Source organism: Pollachius pollachius (assembly GCF_949987615.1).
Source record: "Pollachius pollachius genome assembly, chromosome: 2".
In the NCBI taxonomy this organism is placed as follows: Eukaryota; Metazoa; Chordata; class Actinopteri; order Gadiformes; family Gadidae; genus Pollachius; species Pollachius pollachius.
Genome location: NC_136935.1, coordinates 52,767,712 through 52,795,393, shown reverse-complemented (window position 1 = coordinate 52,795,393; position 27,682 = coordinate 52,767,712). Strand labels below are relative to the sequence as shown.

The window sequence follows — 27,682 nt, the reverse complement described above, 5'->3', positions numbered from 1 at the left end:
TGTGTGTGCGTTTGTTTGTTTGTGGTTTGTGCATGTGGTGTGTGTGTGTGTGTGTGTGCGTGTAGAACACGGGCCCTGTTTGTGGAGTTCGGTCTGTACAACACCAACACTGACCTGCTGGCCGCTGTCTGCTTCCTGTTTGAGTTCCCCGTCTCTGAGCGTGCTCAGTCCAGCCTCGATCTCCCGGTCGTGCGCCTCTGGCCAATCGAGGAACTCGACCTCCAGCTGCTGCTGACGGTAAACTGACCTCAACCAACCCTCGCACGCCCAGGGGAGCTGGGACCGCTGTGTTAGAGCAGCCTCACCTGGCCCCTAGAGCAGCCTCACCTGGCCCCTAGAGCAGCCTCACCTGGCCCCTAGAGCAGCCTCACCTGGCCCCTAGAGCAGCCTCACCTGGCCCCTAGAGCAGCCTCACCTGTCCCCTGTGTGGGCGTAGACCATCTGGGCAGACCACGCCCTTAACTCCTCCTCTCCATCCCTTAAGCCCTCCTCTTCCTCCCTGTACTCCTCCTCCTCTTCCTCCTCCTTCTCTTCCTCCCTGTACTCCTCCTCCTCCTCCTCCTCCTCCTCCTCCTCCTCCTCCTCCTCCTCTTCTTCCTCCTCCTCCTCTTCCTCTCTGTACTCCTCCTCTTCCTCCTCCTCTCTCCTCCTCCTTCTCCTCTTCCTCCTCCTCCTCTCATCCTCCTCTTCCTCCTCTCTCTCTCATCCTCCTCCTCCTCTTCCTCCTACTCCTCTCTCCTCCTCCTCCTCTCATCCTCTTCCTCCACTTCCTCCTCCTCTCTCCTCCTCCTCCTCTTCCTCCTACTCCTCTCTCCTCCTCCTCTCATCCTCTTCCTCCTCTTCCTCCTCCTCTCTCCTCCTTCTCCTCTTCCTGTCATCCTCCTCCTCCTCTTCCTCCTCTCTCTCCTTCTCCTCTTCCTCCTCCAACTCTGTCCTCCTCCTCCTTCTCCTCTTCCTCCTCCTCTCTCCCTCCTCCTCCTTCTCCTCTTCCTCCTCCTCCTCTCTCCTCTTCCTCCTCCTCCTGTCATCCTCCTCTTCCTCCTCCTCTCTCCTCCTCCTCTTCCTCCTCCTCTTCCTCCTCCTCCTCTCTCCTCATCCTCCTTCTCCTCTTTCTCCTCCTCCTCTCTCTCCTCTTCTTCCTCCTCCTGTCATCCTCCTCTTCCTCCTCCTCTCTCTCCTCCTCCTCTTCCTCCTCCTCTCTCTCCTCCTCCTCCTCTCTCCTCCTCTTCCTCCTCTCCTCCTCCTCTCCTCCTCTCCTCCTCCTCTCATCCTCTTCCTCCTCCTCTCCTCCTCCTCTCTCTCTCCTCCTCCTCTCTCTCCTCCTCCTCCTCCTCTCATCCTCTATCTCTCCTCCTCCTCCTCCTCCTCCTCTCATCCTCTTCCTCCTCCTCCTCCTCTCATCCTCCTCCTCTCTCCTCCTCTCTCCTCTCTCATCCTCCTCCTCCTCCTCTCATCCTCCTCCTCCTCTCCTCCTCCTCCTCTCCTCCTCCAGATGGTGCTGTTGGGCCTGGTGCTGTACTTCTGTTGAGGGGGTTTGTTGGCGTGCTGCGTGAGGGGTGTGGCTACCTGCTGTGTGTGTGGCGTCTGATGGGCGTGGCCCAGCTGGGCGTGGCCATATGCGTGTGCGCGCTCCACCTGAGCCGCTGCACAGGTGCCCGGCGGGCCTGGGGGCGGTACCTCCGTCACCAGGGCGACGCCTTCACCAACTTCCTCCCGCTGGCCAATCAGAGCCGGGCCTACACTAACATGGCTGCACTGCTGCTCTTCGTCCTGGTGCTGAAGGTGAGGAGGGAGAGGAGAGAGCCTGTCAGTCTGTCAGTCTGTCTGTTGTCTGTCTGTCTGTGTATCTGGGATGTCCTCTGTATTTCTGTCTGTCTACAGATATTCATGGTCATGTGTGTGTTCTGCACAAACCATCTCACTGCAGCATCTGTGCCGTGCTGTATCTAACCTCCTTCCCTCTGCTCTCCCCCCTCTCTCTCTCTCCCCCTCTCTCTCTCCCTCTCTCTCTCCCTCTCTCTCTCCCCCTCTCTCTCTCTCTCTCTCTCTCCCCCTCTCTCTCTCTCTCTCTCTCTCTCTCTCCCCCCCCCTCTCTCTCTCTCTCTCTCTCTCTCTCTCTCTCTCTCTCTCTCTCTCTCTCTCTCTCTCCCCTCCCCCCTCTCCCTCCCTCTTTTTTCTCTCCCCCCAGGCCTCTCACCAGTTGCGGTTCCTAAGGGAGTGGGCGGTGTTCGGCCGTGCTCTGCGTGGCTCTGTCTCTGAGCTGCTCTGTGTGTCCCTGGCCTCACTGCTGCTGCTGCTGGCCTACGCACACATAGGCCACCTGGTGATGCACGCAGACACACGCACACACACACACACAATAGCAGTCTGTTAGCGGTCTGTTAGCAGTCTGTTAGCGGTCTGTTAGCGGTCTGTTAGCAGGCTAGTCAGGCTGGTCTGTTAGCAGGCTAGTCAGGCTGGTCTGTTAGCGGTCTGTTAGCGGTCTGTTAGTAGTCTGTTAGCGGTCTGTAAGTGGTCTGTAAGCGGTCTGTAAGCGGCCTGTTAGCAGGCTAGTCAGGCTGGTCTGTTAGCAGTCTGTTAGCGGTCTGTTAGCAGTCTGTTAGCAGTCTGTTAGCAGTCTGTTAGCGGTCTGTTAGCGGTCTGTTAGCAGGCTAGTCAGGCTGGTCTGTTAGCAGGCTAGTCAGGCTGGTCTGTTAGCGGTCTGTTAGCGGTCTGTTAGTAGTCTGTTAGCGGTCTGTAAGCGGTCTGTAAGTGGTCTGTAAGCGGTCTGTAAGCGGCCTGTTAGCGGCCTGTTAGCGGTCTGTTAGCAGGCTAGTCAGGCTGGTCTGTTAGCAGTCTGTTAGCGGTCTGTTAGCAGTCTGTTAGCAGTCTGTTAGCAGTCTGTTAGCGGTCTGTTAGCGGTCTGTAAGCAGTCTGTTAGCGGTCTGTTAGCAGGCTAGTCTGTTAGCGGTCTGTTAGCAGGCTAGTCTGTTAGCGGTCTGTTAGCGGTCTCATAGCAGGCTAGTCTGTTAGCGGTCTGTGAGCAGTGTGTTAGCGGTCTCATAGCGATCTGTTAGCGGTCTGTTAGCAGGCTAGTCTGTTAGCGGTCTGTGAGCAGTGTGTTAGCGGTCTCATAGTGGTCTGTTAGCGGTCTGTTAGCAGGCTAGTCTGTTAGCGGTCTGTTAGCGGTCTGTTAGCGGTTTCACAGCGTGTGTTAGCGGTGTGTTAGCAGTCTGTTAGCAGTATGTTAGCGGTTTCATAGCATGTGTTAGCGGTGTGTTAGCGGTCTGTTAGCGCTCTGAGCTAAAGGTCTATCCTCTCCCCCCCAGCTCTTCTCCTCCGTGCTGGACGGCTACAGCAGCGTCGGCACCGCCTGCATCTCGCTGCTGAGTGCGGGGGGGCGGGGCTTGTTGTCGTGGCGCCCCGCGGAGACGCCGGCGGGCCCGGCGAGCTCCGTGTGGGCACTGGCCTTCGTGGGGAGCGCGGCGGCGCTGCGGCTGCTGGCGCTGTGGCTGGCGGCGGCCGTGCTGATGAGGAACTACCGGCGGGCGCGCGCTGAGCTGCAGAGGCCGCCGGCCGACCTGCAGGACCACGAGATGGTGGATCTGCTGCTGCACCGCCTCAAGATGTGGCTGGGCCTCAGCCGCGCCAAGGAGGTAGGGCTCCCCTCCTCCTCACCTCCTCCTCCCCAGTACTCTCTCTCTCTGTCTGCTCCTCCTCACCTCCTCTCCTCCTCCTCACCTCCTCCTCTCCTCCTCCCAGTTCCGCCATAAGGTCCGCTTCGAGGGCATGGCCCTGCCCCCGTCGCGGTCCTCCTCCACCAGCGACTGCCAGTCCCTCTGCCTGCCCCCCCTGGAGGGGCCCGAGGCCCCCAGCCCCGACGGCGGCTCAGAGGCCTCCTGGTGCCCCCCCCCGGGGCCCCGCGGCCTCACCGAGCCCCCGGGGCCCGTGGGCGGGGCCGGCTGGAGGGAGCGGGCGGAGACAGAGGCGTCGCTGCGGAGGCTCCTCCCGACCCTGGACGCCCTGCTGCAGCAGCTGGAGCGCGTCACCATGGCGACGGAGGACCTGTTCCACACGGAGGTCCGTCTGGAGCGCGCCCGGAGGAGGGGGAGGGGCCGGACCCCCGCGGGGAGGGAGGGGGAGGAGGACCCGGGACGGGGGGAGAAGAAGGGAGGCAAGCAGAAGGAGAAAAGCGGGAAGAAGGAGAAGAAGGAGAAAAAGGAGAAGGCGAGAGCGGCCAAGAAGAAAACTCCGCCCACCCCGTTCTCCCCCCTCAGAGCCCCGCCCACAAAGACCCTCCTCACACACCTCCTCCCCTCCAAGGTCAGCCCCCTCTCCCCTCACACCCCCTCCCCCTGAGGGGGAGGTCGACCCGGACAGCAGGTCTGTCCGGGCGGCCATCTTGGAACCCAGTGAAGACACGAGGAAGACGAAGGAAGACGAAGGTATGAAACGACCCGTCCGGACGAGGCATCGCTGGATGAGGGACCCTCGCTCAGCGAGCTGTGAGCTCGGCGCAGGCGCCAGGGGCTAATAAAGTCGGCTAGCAGCTAGCCGCCAGGGGCTAATAGAGTCGGCTAGCAGCTAGCCGCCAGGGGCTAATAGAGTCGGCTAGCAGCTAGCCGCCAGGGGCTAATAGTCGGCTAGCAGCTAGCCGCCAGGGGCTAATAGAATCGGCTAGCAGCTAGCCGCCAGGGGCTAATAGAGCCGCTAGCAGCTTGAAGCTAGCGATCCAAGCCAAATAAAGCAAATCCTTCTTTACCTCCCTGGACCGAACCCCGTCCGAACCTGGGGTCCTGGGGCTCACCAGGGCCCTTTGACAGGAGCACAGTGTCGTGCTCGACGAAGACTAACAGACTGGAGCGGTGTTCAGGGGGGGGGCGTCTGTCCTGGAGGGAGGGGCAGTCTGTCCTGGAGGGAGGGGCAGTCTGTCCTGGAGGGAGCGAGGGGGTGGCTTGGAAACAGGAGAGCGACGAGAGGCAGCGGGGAAAGTGTTGGCAGGTCAAAGGTCGGCTGATCGGGGGAAGAGCGGGAATAGGACCGGGAGACACTGGGAGGGGGGCCGACCTGAAGGGGGGGTACGACCAACGGGGGAGGGGCTGAAGGATAGGGGGGAGGAGGATAGGGGGGGTGAGGGGAAACGCAGCCAGTCTGACCTAGTCTAACTTCTAGTTCCTGATTGGTTGCAGAGGTATAGAATGGCCGCCTAACCTTTCAGGAAGCAGTAGATAGAAGCGGTTCTAATCATGATTCTTTCTGTAAATATATGTTCATTTAAGTTGTATGCATTGGTTTTAATTTAAAGCACTTTGTTATGATGTAGGTGTGTTATGATGAGGGCTCATGTGTGTAATAATAATGTATAAGCTTGGTCAGAGAAGGCTTCGTAACGTGACAATAAACACCAAAGCTGATCATTTATGCTTTTACCGAGTTATGAATCGCTCTTAAACCGTTTAGCACTTTATTCCCTAGTGGAGATGACACCATATTTAACTTGTTTTTATATCTAGACATTATCACAATGTAGCTACTACATGTATTTCATGATTTGAATTTGGTACTCAATATTGTCTGATTCCCAATGTCGTGTTTATTTGGCCCTCGGTTGTATCTGTATGTTAGATGACCTCTAATGTTGGCCCCAGTGGAAGCTCTCAGGGACCTCTTCTCCAACGCATCGTTACAGTATGACATGAACGTATTCTCATTTAAACCAACAAGCTATTTCTTAAGCCATAACTTTCCTTTTGCTTTAATATCCCAAAGTGTACGATAAGTTAGGATCTTTTAATTCTGAATATCAATGTAAGTATCACAATCTGACCAAGTGTCCATTGTTGAGTTCATTTGTAACCAAGCTATGTTTAAGTACCCTTTATGTTTTAGTATGGATAAAGGTCTACTCTGTCCATGTGTGTAAATATAGGAGTGTTTGTTGTACATATTCCTCCTCTGTCAGATGAAGTATTGTTTTATTCACATATCGAGCAGCACTCTCATCAAACTCTGAAATGACATATTCAAGTAGTTAATGAGTAAATGTCCAACACTATTTTATAAAATTGCTATTCTCCCACGGACACAAACACTGGCCTTACTGTGATGTCAGCCTCATTGCCGTCCATCTGCCGCATGTTCCGCTGGAGTTTGTACTGTTGTAGGATTTAAATGTATTCCTGTGTTTAGTGCTTGGCCGTGGAATGTGTTCCAGAATCATGTATCGTCGGGCAGATTAACACTTCTCAAGCTTTTGACAAAGTTGAATAAAAGGTTTGACAGCAGAACGTGTGGAAGGCTCTCGGTGAAGGGAAGGCTCTCGGTGAAGGGAATGACTCCAACATGGCAGGTTTAGACTCTTTATTCCACACACAAGCGCCTGTGTGCGTGTGTGTTCATGTGTGTGTGTATTCATGTGTGTGTGATGCTGTCCTCTAATGGGCTTAGGACGTCTGTCTGTCAGACGAAGTCGGTGAAGTCGTCGACGGTGGAGACGAGGCGCTTCCTCTGGCCGCCCGCCTCCCCCCCGGTGCAGGAGGAGGTGCAGGAGGAGCTCTGGTAGGAGGGCTTGGCCCCAGCGTGGCCCGTGGTCAGGGAGATACCAGCGCTGGGCCGCGACGCACCGTCCTCCTGGGCCTGGAGGAGCAGGAGGAGGAGGAGAACCATGAGGAGGAGCAGATAATAAAACAGCAGAGAGGGATGTCTGATGGTGATGGCAAGAGGAAATAAACTAGAGGAAAGGTGCACGTGTGTGTGTGCGTGCGCTGGTACCCGGGTCCGTATCCTCTTGATGTGTCGTAGGCGGGCGAGCCACTTGGAGGCGTAGGCGTCGGAAGGGTTGGCGCGGTACTGGTGGACCAGAGAGGCCATCTGAGGACGGGGGGGGGGGTAGTGTTACTCTTAGGTTGGCGTGGAGGGCCATCTGTCTCACCAGCAGAGGAAGGTTACTGTAGTGTGTGTAGTGTGTGTGTAGTGTTACTCTTACGTTGGCGTGGAGGGCCATCTGTCTCACCAGCAGAGGAAGGTTACGGTCCGAAACGATCTTGGCCACCGTGGTGTCGACCAATCCCTCCAGGTCTGAGAGGAGAGGACCAATCAGAACAGCAGGAGGAGGAGCCCTAACCCTAACCTCCTACAGCTCCCCCCGTGTGTTTCTTACCTTTACGACACTGAAGCGTCACCAGGTTACACTCGTAGTCCAGGGGTTTGATGACCACCTCCACGAAGTTGAACTGGCCCTGAGGAGACAGTATAGATCTATAACGGAGGACAGTATAGATCTATAACGGAGGAGGAGGCAGTATAGATCTATAACGGGCAGGAGAGAGTATAGATCTATTACGGGCAGGAGAGAGTATAGATCTATAACGGAGGAGACAGTATAGATCTATAACGGAGGACAGTATAGATCTATAACAGAGGACAGTATAGATCTATAACGGAGGTGTACCTTGATGGTGCCCAGCTTGTAGGCCTCCTCAGAGTCGTTATAGACCACCATCACAAAGTCGTTGCCGATGTGTCTCTTCTTGTTGCAGCAGCCCTTATCGCTCTCCCTGTTGGGCATCAGGGTGGCGATGTGGAAGATAGCTACACACACACACACACACACACACACACACACACACACAGTTACAGTCGATAGTTATCTCGTGATCCTGGGGAGCAGTGATTGGCCGAGCCCCACCTTGCATGATGTCGTCGTGCCAGCAGTAGGTGAACTCCCCGTCGTCCCCGTACTGGTCCAGACCCCCCAGGAAGATCTGGTCGGGGTCGCAGTCCTTCAGGTGGATCAGCCTCCCCAGCCCCGTCAGGAAGGAGGCGTAGCGGTTGGAGCCATACTCGTTGGACAGGATGGCCACCTCGTTGCTCACCTGATGGGAGAGCACGGGTAGAGCTAGAGGAGCTAGATCTACAGTATAGATCCAGGTTTAGGGGTAGAGTTAGAGGAGCTAGATCTACAGTATAGATCCAGGTTTAGGGGTAGAGCTAGAGGAGCTAGATCTACAGTATAGATCCAGGTTTAGGGGTAGAGTTAGAGGAGCTAGATCTACAGTATAGATCCAGGTTTAGGGGTAGAGCTAGAGGAGCTAGATCTACAGTATAGATCCAGGTTTAGGGGTAGAGTTAGAGGAGCTAGATCTACAGTATAGATCTACAGTATAGATCTACAGTATAGATCCAGGTTTAGGGGTAGAGCTAGAGGAGCTAGATCTACAGTATAGATCTACAGTATAGATCCAGGTTTAGGGGTAGAGTTAGAGGAGCTAGATCTACAGTATAGATCTACAGTATAGATCCAGGTTTAGGGGTAGAGCTAGAGGAGCTAGATCTACAGTATAGATCCAGGTTTAGGGTTAGAGCTAGAGGAGCTAGATCTACAGTAAAGGTCTACAGTATAGATCTACAGTATAGATCCAGGTTTAGGGGTAGAGTTAGAGGAGCTAGATCTACAGTATAGATCTACAGTATAGATCCAGGTTTAGGGGTAGAGTTAGAGGAGCTAGATCTACAGCATAGGGTTAGACTTAGAGGAGCTAGAGCTACAGTATAGATCTACAGTATAGATCCAGGTTTAGGGGTAGAGTTAGAGGAGCTAGATCTACAGCATAGATCCAGGGTTAGAGTTAGAGGAGCTAGATCTACAGTATAGATCCAGGGTTAGGGGGAGCTAGATCTACAGTATAGATCCAGGGTTAGGGGGAGCTAGATCTACAGTATAGATCTACAGTAAAGAGCCAGGGGTAGGGTTAGCTGCCCGCTATATATGAGCTTGGATCTTCTACTAGCAGAACGGGGTGTGAGAACATGTGTGAGGTGGCTCTGTCGTGTGCCACCTTCAGAACAAAGAACTTGGTAGGCATCATCAGGTATCACAAGCATATCTAATATTATATAGATCACACAAGATAATCTAATAATAATAATAGCAATAATTGATCAGTTTTTTATAGCGCTTTTCTAAATACTAAAAGGCGCTTTACAAATAAAAAAGGAATACATACAGACATACAGACAATCAAACAAAAGGGAACAAATAAACAACACCACAACAATAGGCAACACATTAAGAGAGCGGGAGAGAGTGGAAGATGGTGGAGGAAGATTTGTCAAATGTTGTAGGTGGTCCTGAAGAAGAAGAATAATATAGAAAACACAGCTCTGCCTGTCTGTCTGCCCGCCTTCATGCCCATCTGTCTGTCTCTCTGCCTGCCTGTCTGTCCTCACCTGACCCACTCCCACAAACACCACTCCGATCTTGTGGGTGTCATACGGAGGCATCTGGTCCAGCACCTTCACCGCCCGGTCGATCACCTGGAAAAGACCACAGAGCTGTTGGGCCTCCTACGGTACCGGTGTATGGGGAGGAGCACAGAGCGCCTCCTGGAGGAGGCCGAGGGGAGCACTGACCTGGGTCTTGGGCAGCAGCAGAGGCTTGTTGGCCTCATTGCCGAAGAACGGAGAGTGATAGAGCTGGAGGAACACAAAGCTGAGGAGAAGAGAGAAGACACCAGGAGGTCTGTTAGAGACACCGGGAGGTCTGTTAGAGACACCGGGAGGTCTGTTAGAGACACCGGGAGGTCTGTTAGAGACACCGGGAGGTCTGTTAGAGACACCAGGAGGTCTCTCAGTGAACACCTGGTACCTGGGGCTGAGGCCGTAGGTCTTCTCTGCGGTGCTGGGCCCGGGGCGGCTGTGGTACGGGTCCCTCTCCGTGCGCCTCTCTCTCCTGGAGGACGGAGCCGACACTGAGATGGTGTGGCCCCGGGGCCGGTGGCCTCCGCTGGGGGAGAGGGGCCCTGGGTAGACCACCGCTGAGGGGAACTCCAGGCACAGGCCTGCTGCCCCACCCGTCGATCCAGGCGTCTCCCCACCTCCTCCTACTCCACCTGCTGCTCCTCCTCCACCTGCTCCTCCCCCTGCACCACCACCTGCTCCTGCTGCTCCACCTCCTCCGCCGAGCGCCTCCACCTTCTCCCTCTCCCCGAGGGCCTGGGCGGGCGGGGGCTTCCCGTCTGAGGGCGGTCTGGGCCGGGGGGCGGGGGCCTCCGGGCCCTTGCAGAAGGCCTGGGGGAGGGTCTGCAGCTCGGGGGAGGAGCTGGACTTGTTGAGGCCTTGGGCGCCGTGGGGCTGGAAGGGGAGGTCCGGCCCCTGGCTGCCCGGGGTGGAGGGCCCCTGGGTGGGCTGGTCGATGGGGATGGCCCCCTCGCTCACCTCCTCCAGGGTCGACTTCTCCTCGTCCTGGCTGGAGGTGGAGGAGGACTGGGGGGAGGGGAGAAGAGGAGGAGAACACTGAACACTGACCTCTCTGAATGAGACTTTAGTTTAGTGGCGAGTGTGGGAGTGGTCCAGCAGGATAATACCCTCCATGGAAGGGCCCGGCAGCCCCCCCAACAGACCCCCCAGGGTTAGGGCTAACCCTAACCCTAACCCTAACCCTAACCCTGTGATTGAATGAATCATAGGGTTAGGGTTAGCCCTAACCCTAACCCTAACGATGAATCATAGGGTTAGGGTTAGGGTTAACCCTAACCCTAACCCTGTGATTGAATGAATCATAGGGTTAGGGTTAGCCCTAACCCTAACCCTAACGATGAATCATAGGGTTAGGGTTAGGGTTAACCCTAACCCTAACCCTGTGATTGAATGAATCATAGGGTTAGGGTAAGGGTTACCACCACCACCACCACCACACCACCACCACCACCACCACCACCACCACCACCACCACCACCACCACCTCCACCACCTACCCTGCTGAGTGTGTGCGGGGGCGGGGTCTTGGTGGTCATGAAGATGGGTTCAGAGGTCGCCTCGAAGTCTTCAGACGGGGAGCGGGTCACGGGGGGGGCGGGGCGCTCCTCCTCCACCACCACCACAGAGTCTACAGCAGGGGAGCGTTGGGTAGGGTTAGTACGCATGCACGTACGCACGCAGGCACACACACATAGGCACACACACACAGACGCACGCAGGCACACACACACACAGACACACGCACACACAGACGCACACACACACACACACACACACACACACACACACACAGGCACGCAGGCACGGATGCACGCACGCAGCCACGAACGATGGGGGAGAACGGTGGTTATATCTCAAACACTCTCAAACAGCAACACACTGACGTACAACCAGAACTTCCAGCGATTCATTCTGGTCCAACAGGTTGAAGAACCACACACGCCAAGTCAACAGGAAACACAAGCGGATGCGTGGAGACTAAAGACTATATCAGAAGAGCCTCCCTGAGCGACACACAGACACAAGGACGTCTGCTGAGCCAGGCTGGATCAGAACCCACAGGCTCTAATGAAACACCGCATGCAGGGTTACGCTGGAGAGAAGGTTAGCTCCGTCGCTGAACCCAAGGCCCCAGGTCTAGACAACAGGAAGATGACTTCCACTGACAGAACTCACAACCTGGGGCAGAAGAGTGAGTGTTAGTGCCATGGATGGACCTCATGACCTCATGTCAGGAGAACAGTGAGGAGTTAGGTTCCCAGGGTGAGAATTAGGCTCAAGGCTTTACCATGAGGAACCTTTAGGTTAGGGTTAGGTTAGGCTCAAGGCTTTACCATGAGGAACCTTTAGGTTAGGGTTAGGTTAGGCTCAAGGCTTTACCATGAGGAACCTTTAGGTTAGGGTTAGGTTAGGCTCAAGGCTTTACCATGAGGAACCTTTAGGTTAGGGTTAGGTTAGGCTCAAGGCTTTACCATGAGGAACCTTAAGGTTAGGGTTAGGTTAGGCTCAGGGCTTTACCATGAGGAACCTTTAGGTTAGGGTAAGGCCTAGGGCTTTACCATGAGGAACCTTTAGGTTAGGGTTAGGGTAAGGCCTAGGGCTTTACCATGAGGAACCTTTAGGTTAGGGTAAGGCCTAGGGCTTTACCATGAGGAACCTTTAGGTTAGGGTAAGGCCTAGGGCTTTACCATGAGGAACCTTTAGGTTAGGGTTAGGTTAGGCTCAAGGCTTTACCATGAGGAACCTTTAGGTTAGGGTTAGGTTAGGCTCAAGGCTTTACCATGAGGAACCTTTAGGTTAGGGTTAGGGTAAGGCCTAGGGCTTCTCATCCGCCCCCCAGGGGGCCAGCGGGCAGGGGGGGTCAATCTGGGGGGGGACACACGGGGGGAGACGGTACCTGCCCAGGAGATGCTCCTGGTCAGCCTCCCGGAGGCTTGGGCTCCGGTGGGGGGAGCTGAGCCCAGACCCAGATCCCAGAGAGAGGGCCCCACTGGGGGGGAGCCCAGAGAGAGGGTAGGCAGCATGGGGGCCGTTTAAAACCAACCCCAGCGTTGATCGTAAGATGGTGGTGGTGAAGATACAAAATGAAACAATCAGAGAGAAGAAGAGCAGGGAGTCCCCTGGGCGGTGTCATGAGCTGCTGACCCATAGAGCCCCCCCCCCCCGAGACGTCCCCTGGGCGGTGTCACGAGCTGCTGACCCATAGAGCCCCCCCCCCAGAGACGTCCCCTGGGCGGTGTCACGAGCTGCTGACCCATAGAGCCCCCCCCCCAGAGACGTCCCCTGGGCGGTGTCACGAGCTGCTGACCCATAGAGCCCCCCCCCCAGAGACGTCCCCTGGGCGGTGTCACGAGCTGCTGACCCATAGAGCCCCCCCCCCAGAGACGTCCCCTGGGCGGTGCGCTGAGCTACTGACCCATCCCCACCTCATAACACCCCCCCCACACAAGACACGCATCACCTCCACCTAAATATAACAGTCTGAGAGCCCCCCCCAATATAACAACCTGAGAGCCCCCCAATATAACAGTCTGAGAGCCCCCCAATATAACAGTCTGAGAGCCCCCCCCAATATAACAACCTGAGAGCCCCCCAATATAACAGTCTGAGAGCCCCCCCCAATATAACAGTCTGAGAGCCCCCCCAATATAACAGTCTGAGAGCCCCCCAATATAACAGTCTGAGAGCCCCCCCCAATATAACAGTCTGAGAGCCCCCCCCATATAACAGTCTGAGAGCCCCCCCCCCAATATAACAGTCTGAGAGCCCCCCCCCCCAATATAACAGTCTGAGAGCCCCCCCCCAATATAACAACCTGAGAGCCCCCCCAATATAACAGTCTGAGAGCCCCCCCAATATAACAGTCTGAGAGCCCCCCAATATAACAGTCTGAGAGCCCCCCCAATATAACAGTCTGAGAGCCCCCCCAATATAACAGTCTGAGAGCCCCCCAATATAACAGTCTGAGAGCCCCCCAATATAACAGTCTGAGAGCCCCCCCAATATAAGAGTCTGAGAGCCCCCCAATATAACAGTCTGAGAGCCCCCCCAAAATAACAGTCTGAGAGCCCCCCTGTGACGGTGCCATAGCTACCGTCACGGTAGCGCTACGCTACACACAAGAGACTGAGTGCGAATATTGCCTGTGTGTTTGTCATGGTTGTTTATGTATTCCGTTATCTTCATACTGTTTTAAAATCATTCATCTACCCTGTCATTTATCATACGCACTACGACAGTTTAATACAATCTTGCAAGTACCATCATTACAACTTTGTTTGATTCCATTTACCATTAACGTCACCTGTTTTGTCGCAATAACCACTCAAACAAGTTTGTCGTAGTCAAATTTCAGGTCTGTTTATTTAGTTCATAAGTTGCATGTTAACGCAGCGCAAATGTCCGCCTTAACAGCGTCTCGTCTTATGTTAATATGAGGGTTGGAGCGCCGCGTCACCAGGGTTTATATCGACGTCAAATTTTCCGGGTAAACCGGAAGTGACCCCAAGTTATTATATTTATTTTTATTGCTGTCTTTGTACATTTTGGCTATGCCAAAATAGCAATGGTGCACAGTTTACAATGTTAATTGTTTCTGGCTAATTGAGGGTAGAACGGAAGCTGTTTTAAAGCTGTTGTGTAACTTCTCTTGTAAACACCCCTGACGCAACGGGAAAATTGGTATGCACCAATTAGCAGTGGGGGTTAGGCCTACTTAGGCCGACGTTCAACAGTGGTTCGTGGGAGCTGATGGAGAAAGGACTTATGCCTGAATATTGCTCTACTGTATTTGACTTGTTTAAAGGTCCGGTTTCTTAAAGTTTTGACTTATGTTATTTTTGGTGACTCTCAAGCCTATTTTGTACGCTGAGTCAACCTTATGTATAAATATAGATTTTTTTGTTTTTTTGTTAATTTTTGTTCTATTTTTTATCACCTTAAGGGCCTTATATTGGGATAAATAAAAGATCCCATCCTATCCATCACTCCTCGTCTGCTCCTGAGTGTTTTTCCATCTCGTTCAAGTCGCTCCAACACATCTACCCATGACACCCCCCCAATAAAACAACCTGAGAGCCCCCCAATATAACAGTCTGAGAGCCCCCCAATATAACAGTCTGAGAGCCCCCCCAATATAACAGCCTGAGAGCCCCCCAATATAACAGTCACACATAAACACAGACACACAGACACAAAAACAGACAGACAGCCGAACACAGACGGACAGACAGGCAGACAGACAGGCAGACAGACAGGCAGACAGGCAGACAGGCAGACACAGACGGACAGACAGACGAACACAGGAAGACAGACAGGCACTCAGACAGGCAGACAGACAGGCAGACAGACAGGCAGACAGACAGACAGACAGACAGGCAAACAGACAGGCAGACAGACAGACAGGCAGACAGGCAGACACAGACGGACAGACAGACGAACACAGGAAGACAGACAGGCACTCAGACAGGCAGACAGGCAGACAGACAGACGACCACAGGCAGACAGACCCCCTGTCTCACCTGTGTTGGAGCGCTGCATGAGATGCCCCTTCCCTGCGGCGTAGGGCTCGGGGCCGGGCGTGGCCGTACTGGCGGGGGCGCTGGCCGTCTGGCCGGCCGGCTCCTTCACGCCCTCCATGGCCATCAGGATGGTGGACAGCTCCTGCAGCGGCATGTTGCCCAGCTCTGAGGAGAAGGGGCTGGGCGGGTTCTCCAGACACATCAGCCAGCTGGTGTTACCTGAGGGGGCGGAGTCAGACGCGTCAGGTGGGGGGCGGGGCCTCATCAACCCTGGATAAGGCCTCGTTAAGGGCTCCTCTCTGACGGGACCAGAGTCTGATAGATATATATATTTAAACCTATAAATATATATATATACACAGTACATATGTTATATCTATACCTATATAAATGTTATATCTAAACCTATATATATGTTATATTTAAACCTATATATATATATATATATATATATATGTGTTATATCTATACCTATATATATGTTGTATCTAAACCTATATATTCATGTTAAATCTAATAATAATATAATAATATCTTTATTTATATAGCACCTTTAAAAACAATCATTTACAAAGTGTTTTGACATAAGACAATTAGGAAGACATTTAGGAAGAGAATAAAAAGAATAAAAAGACAACGTCACGTAAAAGCAAGTCTATGAAAATGTGTTTTAGGAAGTGATTTAAAAGAGTTTACTGATTTAGAAAGTCTTTTCTCTGCGGGCAGGCCATTCCAAAGCCCAGGCACCCTGGTGGAGAAGGCTGCGAACAGGCTCGTATGGCATCAGCTTGTCTGTTATATACTCGGGGGCTAGACCATGAAGAGCCTTAAAAGTGATCAATCAAATCTTAAAATCGATTCTAAAACAGACAGGGAGCCAGTGCAAAGCAGCTAGGACAGGAGTGATGTGACGTTGTCTGTTATAACCAGTGAGAAGACTAGTTGCTGAATTTTGAACCAACTGGAGACGGGGGAGTGATTCATGGGTGATGCTGGTTAACAGAGAGTTACATTAATCTAGACGCCAGAATATGAGGGCATGGATTCATTTTTCGAGGTTGGGATGTGATAAAAAAAAATTATAATTTGGAAATGGTTCTGATATGGAGGAAACATGACTCCACAACTTTGTTAATGTGAGAGATGAAAGTGAAGTCTGAATCTAAAATGACATCTACGTTTCTGGCAGTGGGCTTGGTATTGCTGGATAATGGACCGAGGCTGGTGGGACGGTTGATGATTACCTGATTTATCTGCTATATTTAGACCTATATGTCTGTTATATTTAGACCTATATATCTGTTATTAATTAGACCTATATATCTGTTATATTTAAACCAATATATCTGTTATATTTAAACCTATATATGTGCTATTTAAAATTATATATCTGTTATATTTAGACCTATATATAAATGTTATATTTAAACCTATATATCTATTATATTTAGATCTACATATCTGTTATATTCAGACATATATATGTTATATTTAAACCTAAATATATGTTATATTTATACCTATATATCTGTTATATTTAGACCTATATATCTGTTATATTTAGACCTATATATCTGTTATATTTAGACCTATATATATATATATGTTATATTTAAACCTATATATCTTTTATATTAAGACCTATATATCGGTTATATTTAAACCTATATATACACATTATATTCAGACCTATACATCTGTTAATTTAAAAATGTATATATCTTATATCTAACCCTATATATCTGTTATATTTAAACATATATATGTTATATCTAACCCTATATATATGTTATATTTAAACATGTATATGTTATATTTAGACCTGTATATATGTTATATATCTTTTATATTTAAACATGTTTGTGTTATGTTATATTTAGACACCTGTATATATGTTATATATCTGTTATATTTAAACATGTTTATATGTTATGTTATATTTAGACCTGTATATATGTTATATATCTGTCATATTTAACATGTTAATATATTATATTTAGACCTGTATATACGTTATATATCTGTTATATTTAAACATGTTTATGTTATATTTAGACCTGTATATATGTTATATTTAAACATGTTTATATGTTATACTTAGACCTGTATATATGTTATATTTAAACATGTTTATATGTTATATTTAGACCTGTATATAATTATATTTAAACATGTATATATGTTATATTTAAACCTATATAAATATATGTTATATAAATATGTTATATATCTGTTATATCTAAACGTTTATGTTACATTTAGACCTGTATATAATTATATTTAAACATGTATACATGTTATATTTATTTATTTATCTAACCCTATATATATATGTTATATTTAAACCTGTATATATGTTATATATAGACCTGTATATATGTAATATATCTGTTATATTTAAACATGCATATATGTTACATTTAGACCTATATATATGTGTTATATATCTGTTATATCTAAACATGTATATATGTTCCATTTAGACCTACATATATACGTTATATATCTGTTATATCTAATAATGTATATGTTACATTTAGACCTATATTTATGCTATATATCTGTTATATCTAAACATGTATATATGTTACACTTAGACCTATATATATATATATATGCTATATATCTGTTATATATAAACATGTATATGTTACATTTAGACCTATATATATATTTTCTGTTATATTTAAACATGTATATATGTTACATTTAGACCTATATATATTTATATGTTATATATCTGTTATATCTAAACATGTATATATGTTACGTTTAGACCTATATATGTTATCTGTTATATATAAACATGTTTATATGTTACATTTAGACCTATATATATATATCTAAACATGTATATATGTTACATGTAGACCTATATATATAATGTTATATTTAAACATGTATATATGTTACATGTATACCTATATATATATATGTTATCTGTTATATCTAAACATGTATATATATTACATGTAGACCTATATATATATGCTATCTGTTATATAAACATGTATATATGTTACATGTAGACCTATATATATATATGTTATATATAAACATGTGTGTATGTTACATGTAGACCTATATATATATGATATCTGTTATATATAAACATGTATATATGTTACATGTCGACCTATATATCTGTTATCTATAAACATGTATATATGCTACATGTCGACCTATATATCTGTTATATATAAACATGTATATATGCTACATGTCGACCTATATATCTGTTATCTATAAACATGTATATATGCTACATGTCGACCTATATATCTGTTATATATAAACATGTATATATGCTACATGTCGACCTATATATCTGTTATCTATAAACATGTATACATGCTACATGTCGACCTATATATCTGTTATCTATAAACATGTATATATGCTACATGTCGACCTATATATCTGTTATCTATAAACATGTATATATGCTACATGTCGACCTATATATCTGTTATATATAAACATGTATATATGCTACATGTCAACCTATATATCTGTTATCTATAAACATGTATACATGCTACATGTCGACCTATATATCTGTTATCTATAAACATGTATATATGCTACATGTCGACCTATATATCTGTTATATATAAACATGTATATATGTTACATGTCGACCTATATATCTGTTATCTATAAACATGTATATATGCTACATGTCGACCTATATATCTGTTATATATAAACATGTATATATGCTACATGTCGACCTATATATCTGTTATCTATAAACATGTATATATGCTACATGTCGACCTATATATCTGTTATATATAAACATGTATATATGCTACATGTCAACCTATATATCTGTTATATATAAACATGTATATATGCTACATGTCGACCTATATATCTGTTATCTATAAACATGTATACATGCTACATGTCGACCTATATATATATATATATATATAAACATGTATCGTGGTCTCTCGTACCCGATGGCCGCCGTATGAAGATCTCGGCCCAGCCCTGGGTGAGCATGGGGATGAGCTCCGCCAGGCTGGGGTTGTCCTTGAGGGGCGGGGGGGCCGGCGAGGCTGGGGGGGCAGGGCCCAGGCTTTCCAGGGGGGGGGGGCCCGCGGCAGCAGAGGAGAGAGGGGGGCCATACTCCCCCTCGGAGGGGGACACCAGAGGACTGAGACTCTGGGTGGGCCCTGCCCGCAGGGCATGGCCACCTGGGGGGGGGCAGAGACAGAGTCATCACCAACAGCATCGGGGGGGGGGGGGGGGCAGAGACAGAGTCATCACCAACAGCATCGGGGGGGGGGGGGACATCACCAACAGCATCGGGAGGGGGGGGGGACATCACCAACAGCATCGGGGGGGGGGGGGCAGAGACAGAGTCATCACCAACAGCATCGGGGGGGGGGGCAGAGACAGAGTCATCACCAACAGCATCGGGGGGGGGGGGACATCACCAACAGCATCGGGGGGGGGGGGGGGGGGGCAGAGACAGAGTCATCACCAACAGCATCAGGGGGGGGGGGGACATCACCAACAGCATCGGGGGGGGGGGGGACATCACCAACAGCATCGGGGGGGGGGGGGGACATCACCAACAGCATCGGGGGGGGGGGGGACATCACCAACAGCATCGGGGGGGGGGGGGGGACATCACCAACAGCATCGGGGGGGGGGGGGGACATCACCAACAGCATCGGGGGGGGGGGGGGGGGACATCACCAACAGCATCGGGGGGGGGGGGGGGGACATCACCAACAGCATCGGGGGGGGGGGGACATCACCAACAGCATCGGGGGGGGGACATCACCAACAGCATCGGGGGGCATCAGGCTCCTAGACCCCCCTCACCTGACATGGAGCGGACCCTGATGCGTGTGGCGCGGCTCTGCTGCTGGCTGGACTGGGACTCCAGTTTGGCCGGAGCCTCCTTGGTGAGACGGGTGTGGAGCGACGGGTCAGACCTGGAGACAGGACACACCTTCACCCTCTGGGGGGGGGGGGGGGGGGGGGGGTGTGTGGGTGTGTGTGTGTGTGTGTGTGTTACCTGGTCATCTCCCCCCCACCCCCCAGCCTCTCAGCCATGTCCACCCCCAGCAGGGCCTGGGTCCGGACCCCTCCGCTGGTGGTGATGGTCACCAGCTTGTTCCCCACCAGCCAGGTCATACTGCGGCCCCCCGCCAGGAGGAACTCAGCGATGGGAGACCTGGGGGGGGGGGGAGGGGAGGAGGAGCAGGAGGAGCAGTAGGAGGAGGAGGAGGAGCAGGGGGAGGAGGAGGAGGAGCAGCAGGGGGAGGAGGAGGAGGAGCAGGGGGAGGAGGAGGAGCAGGGGGAGGAGGAGGAGGAGCAGCAGGGGGAGGAGGAGGAGGAGCAGGGGGAGGAGGAGGAGGAGCAGGGGGAGGAGGAGGAGCAGGGGGAGGAGGAGGAGGAGGAGCAGGGGGAGGAGCCACGTTGTTAGTTCTTGGTGTTTCCCTTCATTCTGCAGGCTAACCAATGGCGTCTAGGGTTAACCCTAACCCTAACCAATAGGGTTTAAGTGCTGCGGCCCAGAGGAGCCCTGACCCCACCTCTTAGGGAGGGCGGAGAAGTTGGAGAAGACGTATCGAGCCATCATGTCCAGACACGTCTCGGTGAGCTCCAGGTGGACCGTCTTCAGGCCCTCGTCCGCCTGCGTCACCGCGTTCTCGTCCGCCGAGCCCAGGCTGCTGGTGGTGGTGGAGGTCTGCATCCTGCAGGGGGCGCCAGAGAGCAGCGGTGAGGGGGCGCACACACCATGCATCTCACACACACACACACACACACACACACACAACCCATATCCATGCACACACGTGTGCATGGATATGGGTTCAGTATGTGCCACTGTTTTCCACAGAAACCTGCATATTGATTGAAATTATTCCGATTCTCTCCAAGCACCAATCAGCCGCTCTGCTGGGGCTGATGTGTGTGAAGTCCTGTGAACATATAAAGTGAACCGGCAGGAAGGGATCTGAGGCCAGCTTATCGCTGCACTGACGCCAACATGGAGACACCACTTGATCCACCGATCTCCATGTGGGTTAACGGTGTTTGGCCAGGAGAGTACAGAATAGATTTCCCTCGGGGGAAAATCTATTATTAGGAGAGGCCATAGCGGCTCAGTGTCTCCATGGCAACACGTTACACATTAATAGTTGTATCCATCCATCAATCTATCACTCCATCATACAGTGTAAGAACAGGCGGAGGGAGGCCAGCTACATAGCATGCTATCTTTCACCTTCAAACAAGTGGACTCCTGCACTGCTTCAGTAGAGTGACTGTGGACCACGAGTCCATCACCACCCCAACATGACCCCAGGATGACCCAACATGACCCCAGGATGACCCCAACATGACCCCAACATGACCCCAGGCGATACATGCAAGGTTTTCAGATCAAAACAAAGATGGGGAATATTCATTGTAACTCTGCACCATTGTTGAACCAGGGGGTCTAAATGTGACATGCAGCTATTGCTTCGACATCAGGTGATTCCATTCTGTTAAAGAACATCTGCTTCTGGTCAAATCTGCTCTCATGTGAACTGGTGTCTTCCACTTCATGATCAAGCATAGGGTTTCATCTAATATTACCAGTTGTATCTACAAAAAAAAACAAACTTTTAAAGATAAATGATTACATCTGCGAACTGACTGCAAGCAAACTGCTGAACCTTCACTGCCCCCTAGTGTCCAGGTGTGGAACCCAAGTATCTGACAACTGCACTCACATCATGGGTCCACAGTGATTACATCCCATAGCAATACACACACTGTCTGCTGAAGTAGACCGCGTTGGTGTTAAGTTCATCCACATCAGGGCTCAACACCAGCGCAGAGACCGTCCTGCTCATGATGTCAGAGAAGATATCCCCACAGGAGAGACCGTCCTGCTCATGATGTCAGAGAAGATATCCCCACAGGAGAGACCGTCCTGCTCATGATGTCAGAGAAGATATCCCCACAGGAGAGACCGTCCTGCTCATGATGTCAGAGAAGATATTCCCACTGGAGAGACCGTCCTGCTCATGATGTCTGAGAAGATATCCCCACAGGCGAGACCGTCCTGCTCATGAAGTCAGAGACGATATCCCCTCGGGAGACCGTCCTGCTCATGATGTCAGAGACGATATCCCCACAGGAGAGACCGTCCTGCTCATGATGTCAGAGAAGATATCCCCACAGGAGAGAACGTCCTGCTCATGAAGTCAGAGACGAAGTCCCCACAGGAGAGACCGTCCTGTTCATGATGTCAGAGACGATATCCCCACAGGAGAGACCGTCCTGCTCATGAAGTCAGAGACGAAGTCCCCACAGGAGAGACCGTCCTGCTCATGAAGTCAGAGACGATATCCCCACAGGAGAGACCGTCCTGCTCATGAAGTCAGAGACGATATCCCCACAGGAGAGACCGTTCTGCTCATGGAGTCTAGCGACTGGTGGGAGTGTGTGTCGCTGGCCCGGTGAGCTAGGAGCAGAGGAGAGGAGCTGAGGAGAGGAGTGGAGGAGAGGAGCGGAGGAGAGGAGCGGAGGAGAGGAGCGGAGGAGAGGAGCGGAGGAGAGGAGCTGAGGAGAGGAGCGGAGGAGAGGAGCTGAGGAGAGGAGCTGAGGAGAGGAGCGGAGGAGAGGAGCGGAGGAGAGGAGCGGAGGAGAGGAGTGGGGTGTGATGGCCGGCTCAGAGACCCCAGACCCAGGATGGTAGCCAGGGTAAGGGAAGGGTTCAGTTTGTTAGAACAAAGCACCAGAACATTGCATACGCATCTCACAGTTAGTTTTTGTTTCTAACACATAAACACCATGCAACAGAAAACGGTGAAATCAAACCAAACCTCCCGACGTGAGGAAGACAAAACAAGGCCACGGACCGCCCCCCCCCCCCACCATGCACAGAGAGACCCCCGACGACCCGGACCCCCCCACCGCAGACACGGGGAGGGCCCCGCCATGAGGGCCCAGAGGAACCCAGAGAGACGGTAGACATGGGAAGGGCACGCTGGGCTGCTGCTGTTGTTTTGGTTCAGTCGTTACCCATAATGCTCTGCTCTGACCTGCGGACCGCGTGCTCCGACACGCTGATGCTCCGGGACCGGAAGGCGTCCATGGCCGAGACGTCCCTCAGCTCTTTAACCGGAGAGCTGCTGCTATTGGCTACGGCCGCCGCCGCCCGCGCCACTTTGGCCGCCCGCAGACTGGAGGGGAGACGAGTACCGTGGAGACGGGTACCGTGGCGACGGGTACCGTGGAGACGGGTACCGTGGCGACGGGTACCATGGCGACGGGCGTGAGAGGTTGTTGTGTGTGGGGGTTGAGTGAGGGGGGACGGGGACGCGGGGGATGTTGTACGCAGACGTGTTGACACAACCCCGGTTACCATGACAACCACACGACCCGGCGAACGTGATAAGCGTATGCACATCACGAAGGCAGGGAGGGGGGCGGGCGGGGGGGTAAGCATGGAACATGAGGGGTCAAAGGGCAGAGGTGGGGGGGGGGGGGGGGCAGGAGGAAGGGGTCCGGCGTGAAACCATCAACCCCCACGACGCAGATCCCAGGAGGAGGAAGAGTGACGAAGGAAAAACAAAAGGTTGAGAATTAACAGCAGCGAACACAAAGATCAGAGAAGAAGACAGAAAGAGGATAACGGGGGGGAACATCAAAGCATAGGACAGGGTTAGGGTTAGGGACATAGGGCCTAACCCTAACCCTATAAGAGTTAGGGTTAGGGACATAGGGACATAGGGACTAACCCTAACCCTATAAGAGTTAGGGTTAGGGACATAGGGACATAGGGACTAACCCTAACCCTATAAGAGTTAGGGTTAGGGTTAGGGACATAGGGACTAACCCTAACCCTAACCCTATAAGAGTTAGGGTTAGGGTTAGGGACATAGGGACTAACCCTAACCCTTATAGGGTTAGGGTTAGGGACATAGGGACATAGGGACTAACCCTAACCCTATAAGATTTAGGGTTAGGGACATAGGGACATAGGGACTAACCCTAACCCTAACCCTATAAGAGTTAGGGTTAGGGTTAGGGACATAGGGACTAACCCTAACCCTATAAGAGTTAGGGTTAGGGTTAGGGACATAGGGACTAACCCTAACCCTATGAGGACAGGGTTAGGGACATAGGGACTAACCCTAACCCTATGAGGACAGGGTTAGGGACATAGGGACTAACCCTAACCCTATGAGGACAGGGTTAGGGACATAGGGACTAACCCTAACCCTATGAGGACAGGGTTAGGGACATAGGGACCAACCCTAACCCTATGAGGACAGGGTTAGGGACATAGGGACCAACCCTAACCCTATGAGGACAGGGTTAGGGACATAGGGACCAACCCTAACCCTATGAGGACAGGAACAGCTACAGAGGGGGGGGTAGCCTCTACAGCACCTAACACTCATTAGCATTGGGGCTTCAGGGGAGCTGGGGTCCCCCTGAGCCCTGGGGTCCCCTTGGGCTCAGGGGGACCCCAGTGGGGTCGGGGGGTCGGGGGCAGCTATGACCTCAGAGGATGGGTTCAAGGATGGCATTCGTGCAGATTTTGATTTTACAAGGGGGGAAATCATAGAATGATATGATGGGGTAGAGATATGATGACACAGAGCAGCCAGAGTGTGGGGGGGGGGGGGGGGGGGGGGGTCAGAAGAGGACATCAGCCTGAGATGGAGGGCCAGAAGAGGCCCCCGTGTTGAGTTTTACACTCGGCCTCACAGTCGGAGGGGTTTGAATTTACTGATCTGGAATAGGGTTAGTGTTAGCCTAACCCTAATATTTTAGGGTTAGGGTTTGGGTTAGGTTACCCTAACCCTTACCCAAACCCTAAAATATCAGGGTTAGGGTAACCTAACCCTAATATTTTATGGAATTGGAAACTAGTTCAAGTTCGAGTTTGTTAATTTTTGCCGTGTCTACAGGTTTCCTCTTCAAAATAAGAGCGCACCCCGCTGCGTGTTGACTCTTCACACAGCGATTCTGAGGGGCCTTTAGTGCGGCCACGAGAACCTCTTTAAAAACAAAATGAGCCGATGAGAACATGAACAGCCACCAAGCGAGTGTGGCACACAGTAGCATTCATGCTGAGTCCCCCTACACGGTATCGATACCAACCACCTCCTACTGCGGTCTAACACACAGCCTAGTGCTGCCTGCACCCAGCGTGGAGACTACATCTAGACCCCTGCACCCAGCGTGGAGACTACATCTAGACCCCTGCACCCAGCGTGGAGACTACATCTAGACCCCTGCACCCAGCGTGGAGACTACATCTAGACCCTTTGGGGCATACGGCTGGGGGTGCGTTACCTCTTGGCAGAGTGACATATGGCTGGGGGTGCGTTACCTTTTGGGGCGTTCGTTGAGGCTGGTGCTGCGAGCTCTGAAGGAGCTGTGCTCGTGGCCATCGTCAAACGGCAGCAGGGCGTTGGACCGCAGACCCTGGGGAGGAGAGGAGAGGAGGGGAGGCATTAGAACACAGAACATGAGGAGACGCACACCCTGACACACACCTTGGTGATGTACTGGACGAAGACTACACAATACACAGCAGGCGCGCACCCTGACACACACCTTGGTGATGTACTGGACGAAGACTACACAATACACAGCAGGCGCGCACCCTGACACACACCTTGGTGATGTACTGGACAAAGACTACACAATACACAGCAGGCGCGCACCCTGACACACACCTTGGTGATGTACTGGACGAAGACTACACAATACACAGCAGGCGCGCACCCTGACACACACCTTGGTGATGTACTGGACGAAGACTACACAATACACAGCAGGCGCGCACCCTGACACACACCTTGGTGATGTACTGGACAAAGTCCTTGCGGAAGGTGAGCCGGCAGCGGATGAACCACATGGCGATGACGTGATGGGCCAGGGACACGATGTACTGGTTGAACCTGGAGAGAAGACGACCACAAGACGCATTTCACTTTCAGCTCAGTGGTGTAGAACAGCATGAGCCCAACATGTCTCCAGGGTCCAATGTCCATAGTTGAGCATTTACCATTAAAAAGCTACCTTAATAATGGACCTGTACTGTTAATAATCTACCGTTAATAATGACTAATTCAACTATTGGTATTGCATCTCCATTTTGACCCATTATTGACTCCAACATTCATTGTGTATAACGTTGTGTGTACTGTTTGTAATATTTGTAATCCTTATTAGAGTCATGTACATCTGATTCAAAAAGATCATCATAAAGGAGATCTGGTCCCAGTGCAGGGCATCACTCACTTGGATGGGTTGGTGTACGGCAGCGAGATGGCGAACACACTGACGTACTGCTCCGCCACGAAGTTAGCATAGAGGTGAGGGAGACGAACCAGGGCTGAGAGGAGAGCAACCAGAGAACAGAGACACTCAGAGGAACAACAGAGAACAGAGTCACACAGAGGAACAATAGAGAACAGAGTCACACAGAGGAACAATAGAGAACAGAGTCACACAGAGGAACAATAGAGAACAGAGTCACACAGAGGAACAACAGAACAGAGTCACTCAGAGGAACAACAGAGAACAGAGTCACTCAGAGGAACAACAGAGAACAGAGTCACTCAGAGGAACAACAGAGAACAGAGTCACACAGAGGAACAACAGAGAACCCTCAGAGGAACACCAGAGAACAGGAACATTCAGAGGAACACCAGAGAACCGGAACACTCAGAGGAACACCAGAGAACACTCAGAGGAACACCAGAAAACCGGAACACTCAGACACCAGACAACAGGAACACTCAAGACACCAGACTACAGGAACACTCAGAGGAACACCAGAGAACAGGAACACTCAGAGGAACACCAGAGAACATCAGACAACAGGAATACTCAGAGGAACACCAGAGAACATCAGACAACAGGAATACTCAGAGGAACACCAGAGAACATCAGACAACAGGAACACTCAGAGGAACACCAGACAACAGGAACACTCAGAGGAACACCAGACAACAGGAACACTCAGAGGAACACCAGACAACAGGAACACTCAGACACCGTTTACAAAGGCTGGACCCAGACTACTAGAGGAAGGGGTGATACTCAATGTGAGGTGAGGGTCTCACTGGAGAGGAACTCCAGCATGGGAGAGGCCATGGCGACGGTGGCTGAGATGTGGGTGAGCTTGACGATGAGAGCTGGGAGGAGCTTGATCATGATGTCGGGCATCTCCACGGTGCACATCGTCAGGGCAACCACGCACTGCTTGGCACAGCGGTAGATGAGGCCCGTCTCCAGGCACTGGACCAGCTCCCTCTGCAGGGGAGACCAGCACATGACCAGCAGGACTAGCATGGGGTCCACCTGTCTGCCCCAGGTAGGTGTGGAAGAGGGGTAGGGGGCTGCTCCAGCTGGTTGTGGTAGAGGGGGGCTGCTCCAGCTGGTTGTGGTAGAGGGGGTGTGGTCTAAATGTCGGGGGTGTGGCCTACCTGTCGGGGCTGCTCCAGGTAGTTGTGGTAGGACGTGATGGCCGTCAGCACCGGCACCACGGCCAGCTGGACGTCCGTCCGGGAGAAGCCATCCGGGGTTTTCTTCAGACGCTCCGAGGTCAGACCCAAGGTCACCTGAGGGTTAGGGTTAGAGAGGAAGTCAGAGCCAGGTACCAGCCTACAGTCACCTGAGAGGAACTCAGAGCCAGGTACCAGCCTACAGTCACCTGAGAGGAACTCAGAGCCAGGTACCAGCCTACAGTCACCTGAGAGGAACTCAGAGCCAGGTACCAGCCTACAGTCACCTGAGAGGAACTCAGAGCCAGGTACCAGCCTACAGTCACCTGAGAGGAACTCAGAGCCAGGTACCAGCCTACAGTCACCTGAGAGGAACTCAGAGCCAGGTACCAGCCTACAGTCACCTGAGAGGAACTCAGAGCCAGGTACCAGCCT

The 27,682-nt window shown here is 51.3% G+C and overlaps 2 protein-coding genes across 5 annotated transcripts in view; one reads left to right on the top strand and one right to left on the bottom strand.

Annotated features, from left to right (window-relative positions):
- Positions 1-1,641, top strand: part of pkd1a (polycystic kidney disease 1a) — a 111,532-nt gene extending 109,891 nt beyond the window's left edge. Inside the window, exons 52-53 of the mRNA XM_079730424.1 lie at positions 66-237; positions 1,493-1,641. Of these exons, the coding sequence (XP_079586550.1) occupies positions 66-237; positions 1,493-1,528 (208 nt within the window). The 3' untranslated portion in view covers positions 1,529-1,641. The remainder of the gene's footprint in view (positions 1-65; positions 238-1,492) is intronic.
- A 4,683-nt stretch (positions 1,642-6,324) lies between these two features.
- The window catches only part of tsc2 (TSC complex subunit 2), a 38,242-nt gene continuing 16,884 nt past the window's right edge, over positions 6,325-27,682 (bottom strand). For 3 of the 4 annotated variants that reach the window (XM_079730681.1, XM_079730682.1, XM_079730684.1), the window contains 21 exons: positions 27,230-27,364; positions 26,867-27,056; positions 26,040-26,133; positions 25,594-25,696; positions 25,123-25,217; positions 22,820-22,960; positions 20,315-20,476; positions 19,795-19,953; positions 19,599-19,711; positions 18,722-18,961; positions 14,757-14,975; positions 10,734-10,864; positions 9,626-10,242; positions 9,391-9,469; positions 9,208-9,294; positions 7,667-7,853; positions 7,430-7,569; positions 7,139-7,217; positions 6,965-7,056; positions 6,751-6,849; positions 6,325-6,615 (listed from right to left, as the gene is read on the bottom strand). In XM_079730681.1, coding sequence (XP_079586807.1) covers positions 6,439-6,615; positions 6,751-6,849; positions 6,965-7,056; positions 7,139-7,217; positions 7,430-7,569; positions 7,667-7,853; positions 9,208-9,294; positions 9,391-9,469; positions 9,626-10,242; positions 10,734-10,864; positions 14,757-14,975; positions 18,722-18,961; positions 19,599-19,711; positions 19,795-19,953; positions 20,315-20,476; positions 22,820-22,960; positions 25,123-25,217; positions 25,594-25,696; positions 26,040-26,133; positions 26,867-27,056; positions 27,230-27,364 — 3,339 coding nt within the window. In that variant the 3' untranslated portion in view covers positions 6,325-6,438. The remainder of the gene's footprint in view (positions 6,616-6,750; positions 6,850-6,964; positions 7,057-7,138; positions 7,218-7,429; positions 7,570-7,666; positions 7,854-9,207; positions 9,295-9,390; positions 9,470-9,625; positions 10,243-10,733; positions 10,865-14,756; positions 14,976-18,721; positions 18,962-19,598; positions 19,712-19,794; positions 19,954-20,314; positions 20,477-22,819; positions 22,961-25,122; positions 25,218-25,593; positions 25,697-26,039; positions 26,134-26,866; positions 27,057-27,229; positions 27,365-27,682) is intronic. The other variant, XM_079730683.1, reaches the window with a different exon arrangement.